Source organism: Lissotriton vulgaris, chromosome 1_1 (assembly GCF_964263255.1).
Source record: "Lissotriton vulgaris chromosome 1_1, aLisVul1.2, whole genome shotgun sequence".
Taxonomy (NCBI): Eukaryota; Metazoa; Chordata; class Amphibia; order Caudata; family Salamandridae; genus Lissotriton; species Lissotriton vulgaris.
This window is the reverse complement of record NC_141685.1, coordinates 205,652,611-205,677,423: the sequence shown is the minus strand read 5'-3', so window position 1 is coordinate 205,677,423 and position 24,813 is coordinate 205,652,611. Positions and strand designations below refer to the sequence as shown.

Here is a 24,813-nt window from a genome sequence, read left to right as displayed (position 1 = left end):
TTAGTATGAGGGATGGTTTGCCAAGGTGAGGTGTTTAATGGCCCCAGGTCTCGAGAGGGAAGCTTTGTTTATAAGATGGTTAGTATGAGAGATGTTTAGCCAAGGAGAGGTGTCCAATGGCCCCATGGCTCATATGAGGGAGGGAAGCTTTGTTTATAAGTTGTTTTTAATGGCTCCATGGTTAATAAGAGGTAACATCTGACAAAAGACGCATTCAGTGAGTTCCTGGCTCATGTGAGGGGATATTAGTTCGTGAGATGCCTGCCAGTGGTTCTCTGGTTATACGAGGAAAAATTTGACAAGTGAATGTATTGCATGGCGTTTTGACTCACTACCATATTTTTGTAAAGCGAAGACATGTAAGCAGCATACATACAGTACAAGTCACTTGTACACACACACACACACACTAACAGGGCACACATTGGCAGAGGACACCATTAGACTTGTGCTCTGCATCACATGATGCTGACCTGCTTCTCACTTAGGTACTGCATGCCTTTGGCCACATCCAGTGCGAACTGCAGGAGCTGCTGTGACGTCAGAGTCGATGCTGTCCCATGCTCCTTTGCAAAGGCGGGATCAGTCTCCAGGACTCTGCTCTTCCGTAGGAAGTCCAGGAGATTCCCATAGGGGGCGTACTCTATGGCAATGTACAGGTAACCTGGAGAAGGAAGGGGGGATGTTAGGACACCCAGCGGAGTTCTAGGAGTTGAAATAGTATCTCTGGAAGCACAGCCTCGTAAGGTCAAGGGCAGCACCCCAACATCCCACTAACAGCAAAGGCAGTATTCTGAATACTACACCACTCTCTCCAGTCTATTGTCAATCATCTTGGCATCACATTTACTCACTCTCCAAATGTTGCGTCATCAGGAACACTAAATGCCCTCTCTGTAGGCTCCTCATGCACCCTCCTGCTTTGATCCTACTTGCGCCTGGTCCTCTTTTCCTCTTCAGATGAGTTTGTTCTTTTAAACATCTGAGGTTCTTGGCCCCCAGGTGGTAATTAGGTGCTCAATCTGTGGTGAATTTTTCTGTATCTCTAAGGCAGTCAGTGGCCCTCCCGTCTCGGTCGTCCACCCATGATGGTGCTTATATTACACAGCTGTCCTACTGCTCACTGATCAGCCATCTTCGAAAGATCACGTGGTTTTCCATCTCTCTTTTTCGCTCTAAAAACAATGCACACCTCATGTCCAATGCTTCACCCTTCAGTTCACCTCCCACAAGACATCCAGTCACTTGAAACCTGGATTCTGCCCCACAGCCATCGCTCCTGTCTTTCCTCTGTCAACTCTGCGTAGCCATCACTCCTGTCTCTCCTCTGTCAACTCCCCAGAGCCATTACTCCTGTCTCTCGTCTGTCAACCCCCAAAAACCATTGCTCCGTCTCTCCTCTTTAAACACCCAGCAGCCACCACTCCTGACTCTCCTCTGTCAACTCCCCACAGCCACCGCTCCTGTCTCTCCTCTGTCAAATCCCCAGAACCACCACTCCTGTCACTCCTCTGTCAACTCCCCACAGCCATCACTCCTGACTCTCTTCTGTCAACTCCCCACAGCCATCACTCCTGACTCTCCTCTGTCAACTCCCCAAAGCCACCACTCCTGTCTCTTCTCTGTCAAACCCCCATAGCCACCACTCCTGACTCTCCTCTGTCAACGCCTCACAGACATCGCTCCTGTCTCCCCTCTGTCAACTCCCCACAGCCATCACTCCTATCTTTCCTCTGTCAAATCCCCACAGACATCACTCCTGTCTTCCCTTTGTCAACTCCCCAGAGCCATTGCTCCTGTCTCTCCTCTGTCAACTCCCCACAGCCATCACTCCTGTCTCTCCTCTGCCAACTCCCCACAGCCATCACTCCTGACTCTCCTCTGTCAACTCCCCACATCCATTGCTCCTGTCTCTCCTCTGTCAACTCCCCACAGCCATCACTCCTGTCTCTCCTCTGTCAACTCCCCACAGCCATCTGCGTCCACTTCTGTCTACCCTTTTTTTCTCCACCTTCACACCCATCTGGCTCTGCTCCTGTCCACCCTCTTCTTCTCCACCTTCACATCCATCTGGCCACACTTCTGTCCACCCTCTCCCTCGCCACCTTCACACCCATCTGGCTCCACTTCTGCCCACCCTCTTCCTCTCCACCTTCACACCCATTTGGCCACACTTCTGTCCACCCTCTTCCTCTCCATCTTCACACCCATCTAGCTCCATTTGTTTCCACCCTCCTCCTCTCCACATTCACATCCATCTGGCCACACTACTGTCCACCCTCTTCCTCTCCTCCTTTACACCAATCTGGCTCCAACTTATGTTCACCCTCTTTGTCTTCACCTTCACACCCATCTGGTTCCACTTCTGTCCATCCTCTTCTGCTCTACCTTCACACCCATCTCGCTCCACTTCTGTACACCCTCTTCCTCTCCACCTTCACACCCATATGGCTTTGCTTTTTCCACCCTCCTCCTCTCCAAATTTACATCCATCTGGCTCAGCTTCCGTCCCCCCTCTTCCTCTCCACCTTCACACCCATATGGTTCGGCTTCCATCCACCGTCTTCCTCTCCACCTTCACATGCATCTGTGTTCGCTTCTGTCCACCCTCTTCCTCTCCACCTTTACACCCATCTGTCTCCACTTCTGTCCACCCTCTTCCTCTCCACCTTTACACCCATCTGTCTCCACTTCTGTCCACCCTCTTCCTCTCCACTCTCACATCCATCTGGCCACACTTGTGTCCACCCTCTTCCTCTCCACCTTCACACCCATCTGGCTCCGCTTCTGTCCACCCTCTTTCTCTCCACCTTCACACACATCTGGCTCCACTTCTGTCCACCCTGTTCCTCTCCACCTTCATACTCATCTGGCCACACTTCTGTCCAACTTCTTTCTCTACACCTTCACATCCATCTGGTTCTACTTCTGCCCTCCCTTTTCCTCTCCACCTTCACACCCATCTGGCTCCACTTCTGCCCACCCTCTACCTCTTCACCTTCACACCCATCTGACTCCACTTTTGTCGACCCTTTTCTGCTCTACATTCACACCTATCTCGCACCACTTCTGTACACCCTCTTCCTCTCCACCTTCACACCCATCTGGCTTCAGGTCTGTCCACCCTCTTCCTCTCCACCTTCACACCCATCTGGCTTCAGGTCTGTCCACCCTCTTCCTCTCCACCTTCACACCCATATGGTTTAGCTTTTTTCCACCCTCTTCCTCTCCAACATGACATCCATCTGGCTTTGCTTCAGTCCACCCTCTTCCTCACCACCTTCACACCCATCTGGCTCCACTTCCATCCACCCTCTTCCTCTTTCTCTTCACCTTCACATCTATCTGGCTACATTACTGTTCACCCTCTTCCTCTCCACCTTCACACCCATCTGGCTCCACTTCTGTCCACCCTCTTCCTCTCCACCTTCACACACAACTGGCTCTTGTCTCAGACTTCGTATAGTTGTGTAATATTTTGTGTATAACATTATCTGAAATATTATACATAAGTATCTATCTTTGTGTTGTTCAATTCACATAGTCAATATTCACTTCTACAATTGATCTTTGTAGCACACCCTCTGCCTGTGATCGCTCCAAATTCAATATTAGGGTCCTTGGCGGGCGTGGCCAAGTGCACATCTGACAGTGAGTGGATCTAGCCACAAAACACCGAGTAGTACAGCATTACTTACACTTAACAACACTGACAGGAAACACAGCAGCAAAACAGCACTCCTACCACTATGAGGTGGCAAATGTGGAATTGCACCCCTGACACTCAACAGTGACAGCAAATGCAACAGCACACAAAACCATGACCTAGCAAAGTAACCTCTCAAACTCAGCTCTGACAGCAAATACAGAGGCACATCAGTAAATACAGCAGCACCACACTTTCAAAACCATGAGAGGGCAACAGGGACAATGCACCCCTAACACTAAACAATGACAACAAATGTAGCAGCACAATGCCACTAGCACCATGAAGAGGCAATGAAGCCACAGCCACAGCACCCCTAACACTCAGCACTGACAGCAAATACAGCTGAACAGCAGAGTGCCACTAGAACCATGAAGAGGCAATGAAGCCACAGCACCCCTAACGCTTAACACTGACAGCAAATACAGCTAAACAGCAGAGTGCCAATAGCACCATGAAGAGATAATGAAGCCACAGCACCCCTAATGCTCAACAGTGACAGAAAATACAGCTAAACAGCAGAATGCCCCTAGCACAATGACGAGGCAATGAAGCCACAGCACCCCTAACACTCAGCACTGACAGCAAATACAGCTAAACAGCATAATGCCACTAGCACCATGAAGAGGCAATGAAGCCACAGCACCCCTAACACTCAGCACTGACGGCAAATACAGCTAAACAGCACTATGCCACAAGCACCATGAAGAGGCAATGAAGCCACAGCACCCATAACGCTCAGCACTGACAGCAAATACAGCTAAACAGCACTATGCCACTAGCACCATGAAGAGGTAATGAAGCCACAGCACCCCTAATGCTCAACACTGACAGCAAATACAGCTAAACCGCGGAATGCCACTAGCACCATGAAGTGGTAATGAAGCCACAGCACCCCTAACACTCAACACTGACAGCAAATACAGCTAAAGAGCAGAATGCCACTAGCACCATGAAGAGGCAATGAAGCCACAGCACCCCTAATGCTCAACACTGACAGCATATACAGCTAACCAACACTATGCCACTAGTACAATGAAGAGGCAAGGAAGTCACAGCCACAGCACCCCTAACACTCAGCACTGACAGCAAATAGAGCTAAACAGCAGAATGCCTCTAGCACCATGAAGAGGTAGTGAAGCCACAGCACCCCTAACGCTCAACACTGACAGCAAATACAGCTAAACAGCAGAATGCCACTAGCACCATGAAGAGGCAATGAAGCCACAGCACCCCTAACGCTCAACACTGACAGCAAATACAGCTAAACAGCAGAATGCCACTAGCACCATGAAGAGGCAATGAAGCCACAGCACCCCTAATGCTCAACAGTGACAGCAAATACAGCTAAACAGCAGAATGCCACTAGCACCATGAAGAGGCAAGGAAACCACAGCACCCCTAACGCTCAGCACTGACAGCAAATACAGCTAAACAGCAGAATGCCACTAGCACCATGAAGAGGCAATGAAGCCACAGCACCCCTAATGCTCAACAGTGACAGCAAATACAGCTAAACAGCAGAATGCCACTAGCACCATGAAGAGGCAATGAAGCCACAGCACCCCTAATGCTCAACAGTGACAGCAAATACAGCTAAACAGCAGAATGCCCCTAGCACCAGGACGAGGCAATGAAGCCACAGCACCCCTAATGCTCAACAGTGACAGCAAATACAGCTAAACAGCAGAATGCCACTAGCACCATGAAGAGGCAATGAAGCCACAGCACCCCTAATGCTCAACAGTGACAGCAAATACAGCTAAACAGCAGAATGCCCCTAGCACCATGAAGAGGCAATGAAACCACAGCACCCCTAACGCTCAGCACTGACAGCAAATACAGCTAAACAGCAGAATGCCACTAGCACCATGAAGAGGCAATGAAGCCACAGCACCCCTAACGCTCAGCACTGACAGCAAATACAGCTAAACAGCACTATGCCACTAGCACCATAAAGAGGCAATGAAGCCACAGCACCCCTAATGCTCAACAGTGACAGCAAATACAGCTAAACAGCAGAATGCCACTAGCACCATGAAGAGGCAATGAAGCCACAGCACCCCTAATGCTCAACAGTGACAGCAAATACAGCTAAACAGCAGAATGCCCCTAGCACCAGGACGAGGCAATGAAGCCACAGCACCCCTAATGCTCAACAGTGACAGCAAATACAGCTAAACAGCAGAATGCCACTAGCACCATGAAGAGGCAATGAAACCACAGCACCCCTAACGCTCAGCACTGACAGCAAATACAGCTAAACAGCATAATGCCACTAGCACCATGAAGAGGCAATGAAGCCACAGCACCCCTAACACTCAGCACTGACGGCAAATACAGCTAAACAGCACTATGCCACAAGCACCATGAAGAGGCAATGAAGCCACAGCACCCATAACGCTCAGCACTGACAGCAAATACAGCTAAACAGCACTATGCCACTAGCACCATGAAGAGGTAATGAAGCCACAGCACCCCTAATGCTCAACACTGACAGCAAATACAGCTAAACCGCGGAATGCCACCAGCACCATGAAGTGGTAATGAAGCCACAGCACCCCTAACACTCAACACTGACAGCAAATACAGCTAAAGAGCAGAATGCCACTAGCACCATGAAGAGGCAATGAAGCCACAGCACCCCTAATGCTCAACACTGACAGCATATACAGCTAACCAACACTATGCCACTAGTACAATGAAGAGGCAAGGAAGTCACAGCCACAGCACCCCTAACACTCAGCACTGACAGCAAATAGAGCTAAACAGCAGAATGCCTCTAGCACCATGAAGAGGTAGTGAAGCCACAGCACCCCTAACGCTCAACACTGACAGCAAATACAGCTAAACAGCAGAATGCCACTAGCACCATGAAGAGGCAATGAAGCCACAGCACCCCTAATGCTCAACAGTGACAGCAAATACAGCTAAACAGCAGAATGCCACTAGCACCATGAAGAGGCAATGAAACCACAGCACCCCTAACGCTCAGCACTGACAGCAAATACAGCTAAACAGCAGAATGCCACTAGCACCATGAAGAGGCAATGAAACCACAGCACCCCTAACGCTCAGCACTGACAGCAAATACAGCTAAACAGCAGAATGCCCCTAGCACCAGGACGAGGCAATGAAGCCACAGCACCCCTAATGCTCAACAGTGACAGCAAATACAGCTAAACAGCAGAATGCCACTAGCACCATGAAGAGGCAATGAAGCCACAGCACCCCTAATGCTCAACAGTGACAGCAAATACAGCTAAACAGCAGAATGCCCCTAGCACCAGGACGAGGCAATGAAGCCACAGCACCCCTAATGCTCAACAGTGACAGCAAATACAGCTAAACAGCAGAATGCCCCTAGCACCATGAAGAGGCAATGAAACCACAGCACCCCTAACGCTCAGCACTGACAGCAAATACAGCTAAACAGCAGAATGCCACTAGCACCATGAAGAGGCAATGAAGCCACAGCACCCCTAACGCTCAGCACTGACAGCAAATACAGCTAAACAGCACTATGCCACTAGCACCATAAAGAGGCAATGAAGCCACAGCACCCCTAATGCTCAACAGTGACAGCAAATACAGCTAAACAGCAGAATGCCACTAGCACCATGAAGAGGCAATGAAGCCACAGCACCCCTAATGCTCAACACTGACAGCAAATACAGCTAAACAGCAGAATGGCACTAGCACCATGAAGAGGCAATGAAGCCACAGCACCCCTAACAGTTAAAATTTACAGCAAATACAGCTAAACAGAAGAGTGCCACTAGCACTACCAAGAGGCAATGAAGCCACAGCCACAGCACCCCTAACACTCAACGCTGACAGCAAATACAACTAAACACTAGAATGGCAATAGCATCATGAAGTGGCAATGTGACACAGCACTCCTAACAGTTAAAATTTAAAGCAAATACAGTAGCACAACATCCCTAACACCATTAGGTAGAACATGGAGAAAAGCACACCTAACACCCAACTCTGACAGCAAATACACCAACAAAGCAACCCTAACACCATGTGACCATGGTGCAAGAGGGACATTATACCCCTTGATAGGTACACAACAGCACTTCCAGAAGCTCAGTGCCCATAGCACCATGGGAAAGCGGAGATCAGAAGATAGCTTTTGTTCCCACTATGTAGGATAGGACAGAAACTACAACAGCATAGCACCTCTTATCAAGGCGCGCAGAAGGCAGGGCTTGCTCCACGTATGACAGGCAACACCTTGTTAGAATAAGACCCTCTAACACCGTAGGTGCACACAGGAGCGTGGCATGGCTTGAGTAAGGGGACGGCATCTCCAGCATCACAAAGCTCTTGCATGAAGCTGGTGGTCAAGGCTCAGGGGATGACGAGTGTCGCGTCACCGCCCACCTTGTCTGTATTAGCAAAGGTTCTGCGTTCAAAGACTAGTCTCGGCAGAGACAGATCAAGCATGCCTCACCTCTGTTCTCACAGGCTCCAAGCAGGTTAATAATATTGGGGTGATGGCCCAGTTTACAGAGAACCTCCAGTTCACCCTCAAAGTCCCTGTGATCATTCTCTGATGCAAATTCTGTAAGATAAGCAAGAACATAATGCAGGTCATTAGGGAAGCTTGGCACCATATGTAATAGACTGAACATTGATACAGAAATGTAAATATAGAAAATTAAGTATTACATTCAATTTCAAGTAAATTAAATGCTTTACTTTAAATATTTTAATTATAACACACAAACTTGAGGAAAACGATTGGCAGGGCAATGGGCCCGATTCACAGAACTAACTTAAGACAAAATCCTAAACTTACTACTTTTGGTATTCACAGAAGTTAGGATTTTGTCTTAAGTCTGTCTTAAGACAAACTTAAGACAAAATCCTAACTTCTGTGAATACCAAAAGTAGTAAGTTTAGGATTTTGTCTTAAGTTAGTTTTGTGAATCGGGCCCAATGTGTGTACTTTCAAACGAAATGAGAGAGGAGGGTGAGGTTATTCTGAATTACAAACCATGCACAAAAGGGGTGGAGAGAAGGCAAACAGAACGTTCAGCGTACACAAAAATAGAAATCACAGGACTACTTACGAAAAAATCCTAAACTTACTACTTTTGGTAGTTACAAAAGGCATTTAGTAGTCTTAAATTAGGATTTTGTCTTAAATTAGGATTACGTCTTAAATTAGGATTTTGACTTAAATTAGGATTTTGTGTTAAATTTAATTTAAGACAAAATCGTAATTTAAGACAAAATCCTAACTTAAGACTACTGAATGCCTTCTGTGAATACCAAAAGTAGTAAGTTTAGGATTTTGTCATTAGTTAGTTCTGTGAATCGGCCCCATAAAGTCAAAATGAGCCCAACAATAGAGGGTTGTTTCAAGAGTGTATAATTTCGACAAATATTCAACATGTGTCATGATCCTCACTCATTTCCAAAGCCATACACTCAGCATTTTATATTTTTGCTTTCATGATTCTAACATAGACAAAGAGACGTGTTTTTCTATTTTCAAATCCAAATAAATATATTTTTTCATGGAATTCCAAATTTGTTGACACCATCCTGGTAAACATTATGAAAATCGTACTGTTAAAGCTACAGCAATGTGGTCCATTGGTGAATACAAAATACGTTTTAAAGTGCACCTGTATCGGAAATGCATTTTCTGGTTTAGGTCGACCAGGATTTTAGTGAAATATTAAGGCTTCAATATATTGCTTTGTGCTAAAATGTAGTGAGCTGATTTAATATAATATTTTAAAGTTTCTATCAGATATTTCTCGTAGAAACCTCCATTGTTTCGGCCTCATTACGATGCTGGTCGGAGGTCTCGTCAAAAGCGGTCAGTCCGACACCACCGGATTACGATGCATGCATCCTGTACTCCGAAAGACTGCATTCTCCGACAGCTTTTCTATGACTGCCCAGATGGCTGTTGGAGAAAAACAGCAGCAATAGGGCAGCACAGGTATCTCCAACCACCTTCCAGATTAAGATGTGAGTTTCTGACGACCCAACTGTGGCAGTCCAACCTGCTGTAGTAAGGTGGATATCTGACTATATGGTTACCCCGACTTTTTGCCTAGTGTTTTGCTGGTTTTCGACTTAGTTGGCCTGGGATCCTGCTATTCAGGGCCCCAGGCTATCTGCTCTCACTATAAAATGGGCTCCATGTACTTTAGGTACATACCAGATTGGGTATTGGGTCACCTCTGTTGGCCCCTGTTTAGTGCATCCAAGGCTTACCAGGGGCTGCAGCATGTGTTATGTCACCCCTGGCTGGCCCTCCAAACTGACACCACAGGTCTGTTCACACAGCCTGAGCAAGGTGATGTAATCACCCCTTACTTAGATATAGTATATCTATATCTACCTTATATATAGACACATAGTAACCTATAAGTCACTCCTATGGTAGGCCTTAACAATCCTGGAGGCAGAGTGTTTGGTTTTATGTGAGAGGGTGCCCTAGCATGAGCTGAGCCCCTCCGCAGCTTTCGGAACCATCTCCTTATAGCTGTTCTATGATATAGCCATACCATATACTCTTAAGTGCATTATAATCCTCGCGGTTAATGCTAACTTTGGTTTTGCTTTTTCAAAACATGTCGTGTAAGGTGTCAAACACTTTGGAATACTACCCCCCTACCAGTTCTGGTGGTGGGGGTAGCATTCCACCGTTCTAGAGGGAGAAGACATGTAAGTACTGGTAAACCCGGTTAAAGTTAAATAGAGCCTCAGCATCACAAAATGGATGCTGCTGCCACAGACACGAGTCTGACCTCCTGCTGCTGGACGAAACTCCAGCAGGGGAGGCCTGGACAATAGGTTTCCTTCCCAGGGAGGTGCCAGCACCTCCCCAGACAGGCTTTAGTGTATTGGGGCAGGGAGGGATGCATTCAGAAATGCTTTTCCAGACACTGCCTGTGGCACACAAGGTGCTCCATGCATAGCCTGGTTCAAACTAGTTGCTGGGGCACTCCAGCCCTGCTCTGGCGCAAAACTGGACAAAGGGAAAGGGTTGTAGCCAACCCCTTCTCAGGTCCACTCCTAGGAGGGACCTAGCCAGGTAGTCCAGCCCCTAACCTTGGTATAACTATAGGAGCTGTGTCCCCAGGACTTTAGATTACCCTGGACAAATCTTCACAAGACCTATCCTGGACCTTCGACATTCCATTTCAACTGGAAGACTGAAGATATCTCCCTTGTGGTCAAGGAGGGAACACCCTGTGCAAACAGGCACCATCAGCAACTTTGCCAGTCGGATCCCGAAGAATCTGCGACACAGGAACTGGACTTTCAGACATCTCTGACTTTGCTGAGACCCATGGCGGACGAGAGAGACGTGGGAACGGACAACCTGGACATCCTGCATTTTGCTAACTGCTCGACTCCCGAGGTACCCTCGCAGTTGTGCATTGGGGTACGAGAACCCCCAGCCTCGAGCACCCTTTGCACCGAAGCACAGGCCCCAACACTCCGCGAGTGTCCCGTGGGACCCGCTTTTGTATTTGTGCTCAACGCGTCTTCCCGGTTCCTTGCCCGTTGGATAGTGAGCCCCCTTAAGACTTTTCTTTGAAACAAACTTGCTTTCCTGGTTGATCCAGGCTGGCTCCAGCTTTCCTACAAAGGAGAAGCTCCACAGACCTTGCTGGTCTGCAACAAAGCCAATCTTGACATCCTGCATATGTTGCGTTTGCCAAGGCTTGTTGGGTCTAATCTGGATACCGACACCGCAGTCAACTAGATCCTTCGTGGGACAGCTCGAATCCAGCGCCTGGTCATCGTCGATGCCTCCTGAACCTCGTGGCTGAAGAAACAAACTCACCTTCTTCACCTGAAATCATCACAACATCGCCTGGTTCCTTCCTGGTACCTTCCTGGTCACTGGCTAGTGACCCAGACTCTGTCCCCTCTGCTTTCAGGTTTTTCAGATCTTCTATCCACCCTTGGATCCACCCGGACACTTTTCCTCTGGTCGCCTGCAGCACTACTTTGCAGATCTCCATAGAAAACATTGACGAAACCCGACACCAAAAGGCACCTATGCACCCGGCTTCCCTGGGTGAGGTAACACGAGTACTCCAGTGCTCCTGTGGCTCTTGACTCTCGAAGTGTCCTAGTCTAAAGGGGTGTTGTCGTAGTCCATCCGGAAAGGCCCTTAAACAGTAACTTTGTAACTTCTTCGTTTCCCCTAGAAATTCAATGGTAACTTGCAGCTGTGTTTAGACACTGCACACCTCTCCAGTGGTCCCTTGCTCACTTTGCCACTGAATTCAAGCAAGCCGGGCTGAAGACGGCTGGAATGTCAGAAACCGGTCTTCTGAAGCTTGTTTCCGGTCCAGGGAAGACATGGCTTGGCAGTTCGGGCTGGACTGTTTCCATGAGGCACAGGGTCAGACTGATTTGCATATAGCCATGTCTGAACTGGGGTGGCAGAGTGGGCTAAAGAACGGTGATGGATTAAACCCAGATCTTTTGACTGGGTGTGAGTGTTTGATTGATTCAGATGCTCCGTCCATCACCACCCCCTTTTGTACCGCTTTTGGCCGCCATAAGTGTGGCAGGGTATGCTCAGACGTGAGTCCCTTGCTCACTTTGCCACTGGATTCAAGCAAGCCGGGCTGAAGACGCCTGGAATGCCAGAAACCGGTCCTCGGAAGCTTGTTTCCGGTCCAGGGAAGACATGGCTTGGCAGTTCGTGCTGGACTGTTCCCATGAGGCACAGGGTCAGACTGACTTGCATATAGCCATGTCTGAACTGGGGTGGCAGAGTGGGCTAAAGAACGGTGATGGATGATTAAACCCATATCTTTTGACTGGGTGTGAGTGTTTGATTGATTCAGATGCTCTGTCCATCACCACCCCCTTTTGTACCTCTTCACAGATGCGTCACTTTCTTGTAAATCTGCCCCTACATTTTCTGGTTTTTCGGCTCCTTCCGCTATCCCAATGGAGGCATTTTGAGAACTTGCACAATGACAGTAAATGCAACAAGGTGCTCTTCTAGCAGTGACTGGAAACAAGGCAGGTGGGGCAAGAGAGTAAACATCAAAGTAGGAGACAAATCAAGTTCAAGCATAGAGCCAATCACAACCCTAAAAGAAACCCTGCAAGCTCCTCGCCTGAGTGGAAGAGCAGCTAATCTGAGAAGTGACTGCATCAGCAGCCTGGAGAGATCCCTTATCACCAAACAGGACGCGACATAGATAGGATGGGAAGTGGCTGTCACATGACCAAAACCCAGGACCCTGATCTGCGTCAGTGACAACAAGAAGACTAACACGACAACTCTACCACGAACAGCTGGACGGACTGGGACAAGGGGCCCTTCTGCCGCCTTTGACTTGTCGTGGCTTATTTATTATATTTATTTATTTATTTAATACAGATATTTGTATTTGTTTTCAAGGTGATTGATTGCATAGCTTCTCAACTTTGGAACATTTTATCAATTTGCAAATAAAATGTAAAACATCTTACTTAGACATACCTCATCAATTGTAGACCACATGCCTTACAAAAATAACATCTGAATAGAAACACCAGACAATAATAAATGTAATGTATCAATTTCATCATAATTAGCCACAAATTTTCTTGAATCTTGCAAACACTTCCTTAATTAAATAATCATTGGCAATTTTAATGAAATGTGCAGCTTCTGCTGACATCACTTGTCATTTGTAATGTGTGGAGCAAACTTCCCTTCCATTACCTTGAAGTATCGTTTGTAGATTCTTTAATTATGGGTAAGACGCACCCCTACTCAACCACAAATAAAGCTTCTCACTAGGTTTATCTTGTAGATGGGCAAATAAGACTGAATCCCCACTTACCGAGGCCTTACTTACGTAATATATTGAGGGGTGAGCTCGTCATGACCGCGCCCGTTAAATGGAACGTTCGTACGCTGGGCTAATTCCCCTGCTGTGCTGAGCGTTCCATTGGAATGGGCGTGGTCATGACGAGCTCAGCTCGTCATGAGCACCAGAGCGCCGTGGCTCATGATACGCTGAGCTCGTCATGAGCACTGGGGCAATGTGCGTGCCCCCTGCTCCCCAGCATAGCGGGTGGAAACTGCCCCGCAGTGAAGGGGTTAAAGATAGAGATATTTTGAAGATGTACAATAAGGTGTAAACCTTCTAAATTACTAGATTTTTTTAAAGTCTTAAAAAGACAGTCAGTGATTTTTTAAAGATATCACATTGGAGGAAAGAATCTTTGCAATCTGACTAATAAATACAAAAGTGAAATGTTTCTTCGTGGAGTAAGTAACTCCATCCTCAACACCATTAGTACCTTTCCCAGACTTATGATACAAATGTTATTTGGGCAATAACTTTCACTTTATAGGCTTTCAATAAAAGGACCATTGAATGTCCCTCATACACAAAATCAAACCTGTAAGGTATCTTCTTAACTACAATTCCCACACAGCTTTCCATCCACCTGACTTGATTTCCAAGTATATACCACGCGTTATGGAATCCTAGGTCAATGTATTTGTCAGGTGCATCCTAAGTCAATGTTCTTGGTGTGTTCAGTGAATTCACAAACCACGCATGACCCACATGGAAAATGACCTGTGGGAACAAAGATCACGCACAAATTGCAATTCACAGTCAGTTATCTATCTCATTAGATGCCCTTGTGAGCCGTCCTATGTGGGCATGACCAGCTGCAAAGTCAAGATTCGCATAAGCGAACACAGGAGCACGATCAGGCGTGCTATCACAGCCACCAGACTTACAGCACACTACATGGAGAAGCAGCACAAAGACACAGACATAAGATGGACAGTAATTGAGAAAGTGAAGGGCATTGGCAACTTGCAGAAAAGACTCCTAGACAGGGAACAACGCTGGGTATACCGCTTGAAAACCCATGAGACTGGACTTAACGACTGTATCCCCTGGAGCCAACTTAACAAATAAACAGGGCATGACTCCAGTGTCTGCAAGCACCTAGACCAGAATCACCCATAATGTCAGCCCCCTCAGTTATGACCAAAGAAGCCCTCAAAATGACATATACACTGCAGGCAATGTAATAACAGCTAACAAGTGGATAGTAAGGCCAGGGAGAAACAACATATAGGAAGCACAGAAACCAATTAAAAAGTACAAAATTGAATTTATTTGTAAATGTACACATTTAGGATAAAAACATTTGAAATTTCGAAAAAATACAAAAGCATGGCAACAATTTAAGAAACTAATAAATTCAATATGAAGAAATTCTTTTTCTAACACAGTTATACAGAAATTCATAAAAAAGTGGCAGAAATAATCATCGACGCGCGTTTCGGCGTTTGGACAAGAACGCCTTCTTCAGGAGCCACATTAAAATCTGAAAAATATACATAAAATGAGTTAAAACCACACAAGGGAGTGTTGACACTCCTATCGTCAATATATCAATATTTATACTAGGAACTGTGCCCGAGGCTGTGCTTACCAAACATTTCTTCCCTACTTATGCAGTTAGTAAATCTAACTGCACAAGGAACAACCTAAATAACTTATATTTGGGCAGTGTCATAATCATTGGGCAGAAAAGGACATGGATTAGGGTCCCCCACTAATTTACATTCACGCAAGGGACTATCTGTGCTCATTATAAATGATAAACCACTGAAGGCTTTCATAATTATTTTTAAACATACCTGACAAAAGGGAACATAGGTGGAACTAATCACTCCCTATTCCTTTAGAGAAATATCACGGATTAGATAAAGATATATTTCTTGTTTATCAAGTAGGTGCAGTCGCTTTATATTTACATCAAGTTTCTAACGCTGGGAGAAGGGATAGATGAAAGCATTTAGTTGTCATTACATGAAAAATAGACGGGCCCCAATCTAATCTCAATTCTATTGGTCTCTATCGGGCCCCAATCTAATCTCAATTCTATTGGTCTCTAAAGTTTAGAGACCAATAGAATTGAGATTAGATTGGGGCCATGTAATGACAACTAAATGCTTTCATCTATCCCTTCTCCCAGCGTTAAAATCCCTATGACTCGCTGGTACAAAGTAACTGCGGAATTATGCTTTTGAATCAGCAAATACCGTGTATACATCAATCAAATTAGGTCAGCAAAACAAGCTCTACATATCCAAGCACTGAATAAATAGGATATGTATAGATTCTCTTGACAGATCGTGAATATAAATGTTTTAATTATCACAGATTGAAACTTGATGTAAATATAAAGCGACTGCACCTACTTGATAAACAAGAAATATATCTTTATCTAATCCGTGATATTTCTCTAAAGGAATAGGGAGTGATTAGTTCCACCTATGTTCCCTTTTGTCAGGTATGTTTAAAAATAATTATGAAAGCCTTCAGTGGTTTATCATTTATAATGAGCACAGATAGTCCCTTGCGTGAATGTAAATTAGTGGGGGATTCTAATCCATGTCCTTTTCTGCCCAGTGATTATGACACTGCCCAAATATAAGTTATTTAGGTTGTTCCTTGTGCAGTTAGATTTACTAACTGCATAAGTAGGGAAGAAATGTTTGGTAAGCACAGCCTCGGGCACAGTTCCTAGTATAAATATTGATATATTGACGATAGGAGTGTCAACACTCCCTTGTGTGGTTTTAACTCATTTTATGTATATTTTTCAGATTTTAATGTGGCTCCTGAAGAAGGCGTTCTTGTCCAAACGCCGAAACGCGCGTCGATGATTATTTCTGCCACTTTTTTATGAATTTCTGTATAACTGTGTTAGAAAAATAATTTCTTCATATTGAATTTATTAGTTTCTTAAATTGTTGTCATGCTTTTGTATTTTTTCGAAATTTCAAATGTTTTTATCCTAAATGTGTACATTTACAAATAAATTCAATTTTGTACTTTTTAATTGGTTTCTGTGCTTCCTATATGTTGTTTCTCCCTGGCCTTACTATCCACTTGTTAGCTGTTATTACATTGTTTACTTTCCCTGTATAACAAATCCAGTTGTCTAGCAGGGGGTCCTTGTTATTTACGCCATATACACTGCAGGCGCCATACAAAAAACCCCACTTCCCTTCTAGAATATTTCTAGGGATTTCTCTTTAATTTTTGGGTTTCCCTCGCCTGGTCCATTAATAAGTAAGATATGTCACCCTACTTGCCACATTATTATATTTATGGCAGAGGGTATACTCGATTTGCCCTACACTCTAACGGACAACCATATATTTGACTTTTCACTTTTACACACAGAAGCTTATAATTAAGAGTGTCAATTAGGCCCCACCACATTATCATTACAGTGACATAACTGGTTAACTACGAGCATCTCCTTTTCTTTTACTTTTTATTTCGGGATTCGATATGGCCCGATGCACATCCGAACTACTGAAATCAACTCAAGAACTTCAAATCCTATGTTGTATCTTGAGTCTTCCTGCTGCCCAGCTAGAATGCCTGTGTTGTGGAATGTTGCATGGGTGGAATGTTAGTGGTTTGTGAATGTCAGTTGGGTGAGGGCTGAGCAGCAGGACAGCTGCTCCTGATGGGGTTTTCTATCTTTTAACTTAACATCTTAACTTAAATAAAGTAACTTGAATAATCTATCTTGAAGTATCCATCTCCTTTCTGAATACATCATTTGGCGATGTTTTGAAGAAGAATCCATGCGTTCAACCTTAAAGAAGCTGATTAGCCAACGTAAAATGGACTGATACTGAGTAGAGAAGTCCAAGCGGTGAGACTGGAAGCAGACAAGTATAAAAAACGAGAAGAAAAGAAGTATGGAGGTAAATGATATTTAAAGATTTACAAGAGTATTTGGTAATGAACGCTGATTGGCATTTAAACCCCATCAGTGACCATACCATCGGTCGCCTTGAAACCCAAATGTGCCAAAACTTCAACGTAAATTAAGGGCTTAACAACAGCCAATTTAGATTTTGGGTCATTGTCCGGTATATAGTGCAGCATAACTGCCAGCTATGTGTGGTTAGTTTTTGGTCGGAGGCATAAATCGAGCCTCGGAGAGGGAGTACTTGATTACCAGCAGCTGCGTGGGTTGGTTGTGTTCGGAGGTGAAAAACGAGTCTCAGAGAGGCTGGTACATGAATAACAGCCGCTGAGTGGTACCGATGTAAAATCGAGCCAAAGAGAGGGACGTACGGGATTACCAGCTGCCGCCTGGTTTGGCTAGGATCGGAGTCGAAAATCGAGCCTCGGAAAGGCAGGTACATGAATACCGGCCACAGGGTGGTGCTGATGCGTTATTTTTCTTCTGCGACAAACTATAGTTGAATCTGAGGTGCGAGGATATATGAGCCTGCGGTGGGGTTAGCTGTCGAGACAGTGTTGTCGTGTTTGTAAAGATACCAGAAATGGGAAACCAATAGGAGAATATGGAAAATATTTACTTTTGAATTTCAAGGTTTGACTGTTGATTTCTGTGGAGAGAGATAACGGTTGCTGTTTTATTTTAAAATCTGCACGAGACAGGTTCGGCTTACCAGTGAGCATCGGCGTCATCTTCTGTGACGAATTTACACCTGGCAGAATTTGTCCTTGTGCGTGCCGTGAACCACCCGACTTTACGTGGTTGTGCGTGCCTCCATTTTGATTATGGCAAAACAAGGATTACATCGTAATGAAAAGATGTTGTCAAGGGTGCATTCGGAAGGTTGGTTACGAGAACCAGGTACTGTCATCATTTCATTTCTGCATATGTTGAAAACTGAAATTTTGAAAGTTAAGCAATGGAAAAAAAAATAGAATGGCTTGGTGCATGGAAGAAAACAATTTTGAAGAGTTTGTCGTTATCCAAGCTGTTCTTGAGCACAGTGGTTATGTAAGTCACAATATTGGAAACTGGTTCAGAGCCAAGCAGTAACAGGAATTGCTCGAAGATTTCAAGAATAGAAGTGGGTCAGCGTAATCAGAGGAAATTGTTGAAAATCATAGGTCGAAGAAAGAAGACGATGGTTCCTGTATTAGTGGCAGGTGTGAGAGACCATGTTGGGGGGCAATGTCCAGGGACAATAAATGCTATGGAAGCATGAAGACGGTGACAATGAGACAACGTCGGCAACATAGGTCCCAGAACTTGAGCACTACAGGACTTGAGCACAACAGGGTGTAGCATTCCTAAGTGTTGTTTTTGAGTGGAGTCAGGTCGTTATTCCACTCTTGTTTGTGTTATGTATGAGGTGACTGCTGTATGGTCAGGTCTCATATTAGTGAAGTTTGGTAAGTTTGGGTGTAGGTGTTTAATTCAACAAGAGCTGTCCCACAACAGGTGTTGTGTGTGAGTTGGTGTCAGGTTGTTAGACCACTCATTAGCTCGTGTATGAGGTGACTGTGTTGTATGTGGTCACCCATTGGTTGTGTGGTTTGGTTGTAGGTGTTTAATTCACCAAGAGCTGTTCCACAACAGGTGTTGTGTGTGAGTTGGCGTCAGGTTGTTAGGCCACTCATTAGCTTGTGTATGAGGTGACTGGGTTGTATGTGGTCACCCATTGGTTGTGTAGTTTGGTTGTAGGTGATCAAGTCACTAAGAGCTGTTCCACAACAGGTGTTGTGTATGAGTTGGTGCGAAGTTGTTAGGCCACTCATTAGCTCGTGTATGAGTTGGTTATGTTGTACATGGCCACTCATTATTTGGTTTTGTGCAGTGTTTATTGGCGCATGAATGAGTTATGTGAGTGCTTGTTCTGTGTCTGAGGTGTGCACGTTATTTCCTTGCGCATGAATGAGTTATGAGAGTGCTCGTTCTGCGTCTGAGGTGTGCACAGTTGATAAATGGCGCATGAATGAGTTATGTGAGTGCTTGTTTGGTGTCTGAGGTGTGCACGTTGTTTCCTGGCGCATGAATGAGTGCTTGTTCTTTGTCTGGAGTGTGCACCTTGTCTCCTGATATATCTGGTGTTAAGGTTTGTTCCCGTGTGTCTTGCTTGTTGTACTGGTCTGGCCAATTGGTACGATTTGTGGCATATGGGCATGTTGGTGTTTGATGTAGGATAGTTGTTGATTTCAGGAGGTAATTTGACGTTCTTCTCAGACTGTAGAGTGCGAGATGAGATGTTATTTGCGTTCCAGGAAGTATCAGTATGGGGAGTGACAGGATGTATCTTTTTGTGTCAATGTGTTGATAGTGTGACTGGTTGTGTTGTGAGGTGTGTGGAAGTGTATTGCTTATTAATTTGTTTGCATATTTATTATTTGTGCAGTGTTTAAAATTTATTTAGTGTATTGTTTTCAATTTATGGACTACATGTACTATCTATGTGGTCTTTATCTTGATTGTTTCATCCATCATATTACACAATGCAGTTGTTCCCTAACGAAGGGAGATATGTTGTATCTTGAGTCTTCCTGCTGCTCAGCTAGAATGTCTGTGTCGTGGAATGTTGCATGGGTGGAATGTTAGTGGTTTGTGAATGTCAGTTGGGTGAGGGCTGAGCAGCAGGACAGCTGCTCCTGATGGGGTTTTCTATCTTTTAACTTAACTTCTTAACTTAAATAAAGTAACTTGAATAATCTATCTTGAAGTATCCATCTCCTTTCTGAATACATCATCCTACTTCCCTACGCACAACCATTGACGCACACGCGATGTCGTCGTGATGTCATTTCTGGCCGGCAGATCGGGGACGGTACTCCGTTCTCCGGTCCTTGCCGCACCATGACGGGATATAGGCTCTGGCCCCACGGGCCGAATTCGGCCGTTACCAACCGGTATTAGGGTTTTCAGATGTAGGGGGACTATATTTTACCGATTCTGTAAATTTACCGAATCGGTAAATTTACAGAATCGGTAAAATACCGAATCGGTATATTTACCGATTTGGTAAATCCACATGTAGGTGGCACTCCTGAGAGTGCCACGGGCCCTTAAGAGTCGGTATTTTACCACACAATCCTATTGTGTGGTAAAATAGCGAATTCAGGTGTGCTTGCACATCTGTGCATGCACACCTGTGCAATGTGACACACAGACATGCCCTTAGGGCATGTCTGTGTGCCACGTGGCACACAAGTCCGGAATTGGGGTGCTAGAGGGTGTCAAAGTGACACCCCCTGCACCCTTGCAGGATTCGGATCCTAACTTTACTACTACTAAATGCCTTCTGTGAATACCAAAAGTAGTAGGACAGACTTAAGACAGACTTAGGGCAGACTTAAAACAGACTTAAGACAGACTTAAGACAGACTTAAGACAGACTTAAGACAGACTTAAGACAGACTTAGGACAGACTTAGGACAGACTTAAGACAAAATCCTAACTTTAGTACTACTAAATGCCTTCTGTGAATACCAAAAGTTTAGGATTTTGTCTTAAGTTAGTTCTGTGAATCGGGCCCCCGTGTTAGCATGTGAGTAAAGTCGCCACTTCACAAATACCTGTCACATATAACCAGTATGTCACAGATAAATAAAGATGAGTGGCACAATGAGGAGATGAGACCTCTAACAGAGGCATGTACATAAATGTTGGCATGCTTACCTATATGGTATTCACAATGCACCAAAATGGTACTAAGCACAAAAGCAAGTGTGGAGATATATTTTTATGTTACATGGTGTCTGTCCCTGTTTTCAATTTTCAGATGGAGGTTGGCAGCTAAAAGACACTACATATCACACACCACGAGGGGCAACTACTCTGCGCTCGTATCACGGAGAGGATAGGTATTCCCCATCCTTATAAACTTCCTCACATAGTGGCTTATCAATTGCCCTGAAGAAGGTCCAGGACATTTAGGCCATCCAGGACTGAAACATGTCGGCACCAGGTCTTAGGACCATAATACTCCAACAAGACCCGTTTTTTAAATATTTTAACTACCAAGTCAGACCCAAGAATAAAGGGAAACCGGGGATCTGCCTGAGGTATTCTAATCTTTACACCCCCTGGCCTTTATCTATCTAAAGAGCTCCCAACACTGCGGTTGAGCCCACCCCGGCTTCTAGGGGTCGGGGTGACCCGATGATGAAGCATGACACCACTAGGGTGTGTGAGAGTAATTAAAACAAAAATAATTTTTGCCTCATAATCACGGTTGTATTAGGAGCAATCTTTCACTAGAGAGGCCCCCCTTTTTCTCCCCCCTCTTTTGCCCCCGTTCTTGGGCATAGCTAGTTTACTAGCACCACTGACCACCAGCTGGTCAATTGGAGTATTTTTTGTGATTAATGTACTACTTAGGGAGAATATACTCCGGTTGAGATTTCCTCTCAAACCCTCTTGACACTAGGACACTTTCCAGCACAATCATGTGTTGATATGGAACAAGAGATCGCCTGCTGTCTTGTGATCCTCTATAGAATGTGGCACAGAGATCCCATATTTGTTCTGAGGTTATTGGGAGATTGGTTATGGTCCCATGATCCTTCACGGCGTGTGGCACAGGGATCCCATATCAGATCTGAGATTGATGAGAGATGGCTTGCTCTCCCGTGATCCTGTACTTAATGTGGTCACAAGATGAAACTTATATACTGGTGAAAGAAGCGGTTCAATGAACCACATTTTGTAGATTTTTGTAACAATTGTTAGCTACCCTATCACCAACTGACAACCTTCTTATTCTCCCCTCATGAACTTAGTCATACTAAAACAATTATAGGTCAACTGGTAAGATAGCTCAGTGGGTGAAGCATGGGGCGATAGATAATTGTGTGTATTTTGAAGATTGAAGGGTCATTTCCTGGTAGGTGCACACTGCCTTGTAAATAAAGCTAACTACATTTGTAAAATTATTGTCAAAGAAATAAGTATCAAACACCAACATGGTGGTGAGTGCTTTTGAACCCAGTACTCTACTTGGAAATCTACACATATGTTGGGACTTTTTCCTGCATCAAAAGTCTCCATACTCCTCTGGGTCACAGACTCTCTCCCTGCACATTCCTCTGGATTACAGACTTTCTCCCTGCTCATTCCTCTGGGTCACAGACTCTCCCCCTGCTCATTCCTCTGGGTCACAGCTCCCTGAATATTCCTCTGAGTCACAGAATCTCTACCTGCACATTCCTCTGGATTACAGACTCTCTCCTTCTGCACATTCCTCTGGGTTGTAGACTCTCTCCCTGCTCATTCGTCTGGGTTACAGACTCTCTCCCTGCACATTCTTCTGGATTACAGACTTTCTCCCTGCTCATTCCTCTGGGTCACAGACTCTCTCCCTGCATATTCCTCTGAGTCACATACTCTCTCCCTGCTCATTCCTCTGGATCACAGACTTTCTCCCTGCTCATTATTCTGGGTCACAGACTCTCTCCCTGCACATTCCTATGGATTACAGACTCTCTCCTTCTGCACATTCCTCTGGGTTGTAAACTCTCTCCCTGCTCATTCGTCTGGGTCACAGACTCTCTCCCTGCACATTCTTCTGGATTACAGACTTTCTCCGTGCACATTCCTCTAGGTCACAGACTCTCTCCCTGCATATTCCTCTGGGTTGTAGACTCTCTCCCTGCTCATTCCTCTGGGTCACAGACTCTCTCCCTGAATATTCCTCTGAGTCACAGACTCTCTCCCTGCACATTCCTCTGGGTTGTAAACTCTCTCCCTGCTCATTCGTCTGGGTCACAGACTCTCTCCCTGCACATTCCTCTGGATTACAGACTTTCTCCCTGCTCATTCCTCTGGGTCACAGACTTTCTCCCTGCTCATTCTTCTGGATCACAGACTCTCCCCCTGCTCATTCCTCTGGATTACTCTCTCCTTGCTCATTCCTCTAGATTACAGACTCTCCCCTGCTCATTCCTCTGGATTACTCTCTCCCTGCTCATTCCTCTAGATTACAGACTCTCCCCTGCTCATTCTTCTGGGTCACAGACTCTCCCCCTGCTCATTCCTCTGGATAACAGACTCTCCCCCTGCTCATTCCTCTGGATTACTCTCTCCCTGCTCATTCCTCTAGATTACAGACTCTCCCCTGTTCATTCTTCTGGATCACAGACTCTCCCCCTGCTCATGCTCACCTTTCAGCATCTTGATGGCCGCGCTGACCTTGACACCGTCCTTCTTGATCATGGCTCTCATCACCTGGCCGAAGTTCCCCTCCCCGATCATGTCCTCGAACCGGATGTCCTCCCACTCCAGGATGGGGTAGGTGAGAGGCTCACTCTGAGGCTTCGGGCGGCGCGTCAACGTCAGCGTCCCAGAGCTGAACTGGAGGATTGTCTCCTCCCCCTGAGGAAGAAGAGTCGACAGGTCAGAGGTCAGGGTACCAGACAGGTAAGACCAGAGGGAAGGGGAGAGGACAAGGGAGGGCAGAGGTCAAAGGATTAGACAGGTCAGGTCAGAGGTGAGGGTAGAGGTCAAAGGAGAAAGGGCGGGAAGCAGAGGTCAAAGGACCAGACAGGTTAGGAGGCAGAGGTCAAAGGGCCAGGCAGGTCTGGGGGCAGAGGTCAAAGGACCAGAAAAGTCAGGTCAGAGGTGAGGGTAGAGGTCAAAGGACCAGGCAAGTCAGGTCAGAGATGAGGGTAGAGGTAAAAGTACCAGGCAAGTCAGGTCATAGGTGAGGGTAGAGGTCAAAGGACCAAACTGGTCAGGAGGAAGAGGTCAAGAAGGTCAGGGCCTAATTTGTGATGGAAGACCACACAGTGTGCCACTGAGGGGGCCGGTTAATGTGCAGATTAAAGGGATACTAACAAAGGCCACGTAGAGACCTCAAGCTCTGGCAATCCCTTGAGAAGGGACCTAGAGCAAGAGCCAAGTCTATTGGAAGGGAAAAGAAAGCAGAATACAGTCAACAGAGATGAATTCTATTGGATGCGGTATTAGAGAACGGAATATGATTATCCCGGACAGATAATAGGTGCAGATGAGTGAATCATGCAGCGGGGTTATGACAAGGTGTAGTTACCGGTAACACACCATGTGTCGGTCAATACACTGTCATGTAAGTGGTGTGTTCATGAAGGTTTCCCAGTCTATTCTGAACTTTGGCACACTGTGTGGTCCAGATCAGGGGTATTTTGCTACTTTGCATTTGTGTGAGTGTGTTGCCGGTGTCTAGTGTGGTCGGGTCGGCTTGTGCTTATGGGGTCTTATTCACAGGAGGCGTATATGTAACAAGTTCTGCCTGCCAACATGCTGAGTGTTTCATTTGTTTCTCATTGTTTTGCGGTTTT

At 45.6% G+C, this 24,813-nt stretch overlaps 1 protein-coding gene across 1 annotated transcript in view; it reads right to left on the bottom strand.

Annotated features, from left to right (window-relative positions):
* Positions 1–24,813, bottom strand: part of TIE1 (tyrosine kinase with immunoglobulin like and EGF like domains 1) — a 242,227-nt gene that overhangs the window by 34,712 nt on the left and 182,702 nt on the right. Inside the window, exons 15-17 of the mRNA XM_086952186.1 lie at positions 23,659–23,869; positions 8,169–8,279; positions 474–664 (exon numbers count right to left, since the gene is read on the bottom strand). Of these exons, the coding sequence (XP_086808312.1) occupies positions 474–664; positions 8,169–8,279; positions 23,659–23,869 (513 nt within the window). The remainder of the gene's footprint in view (positions 1–473; positions 665–8,168; positions 8,280–23,658; positions 23,870–24,813) is intronic.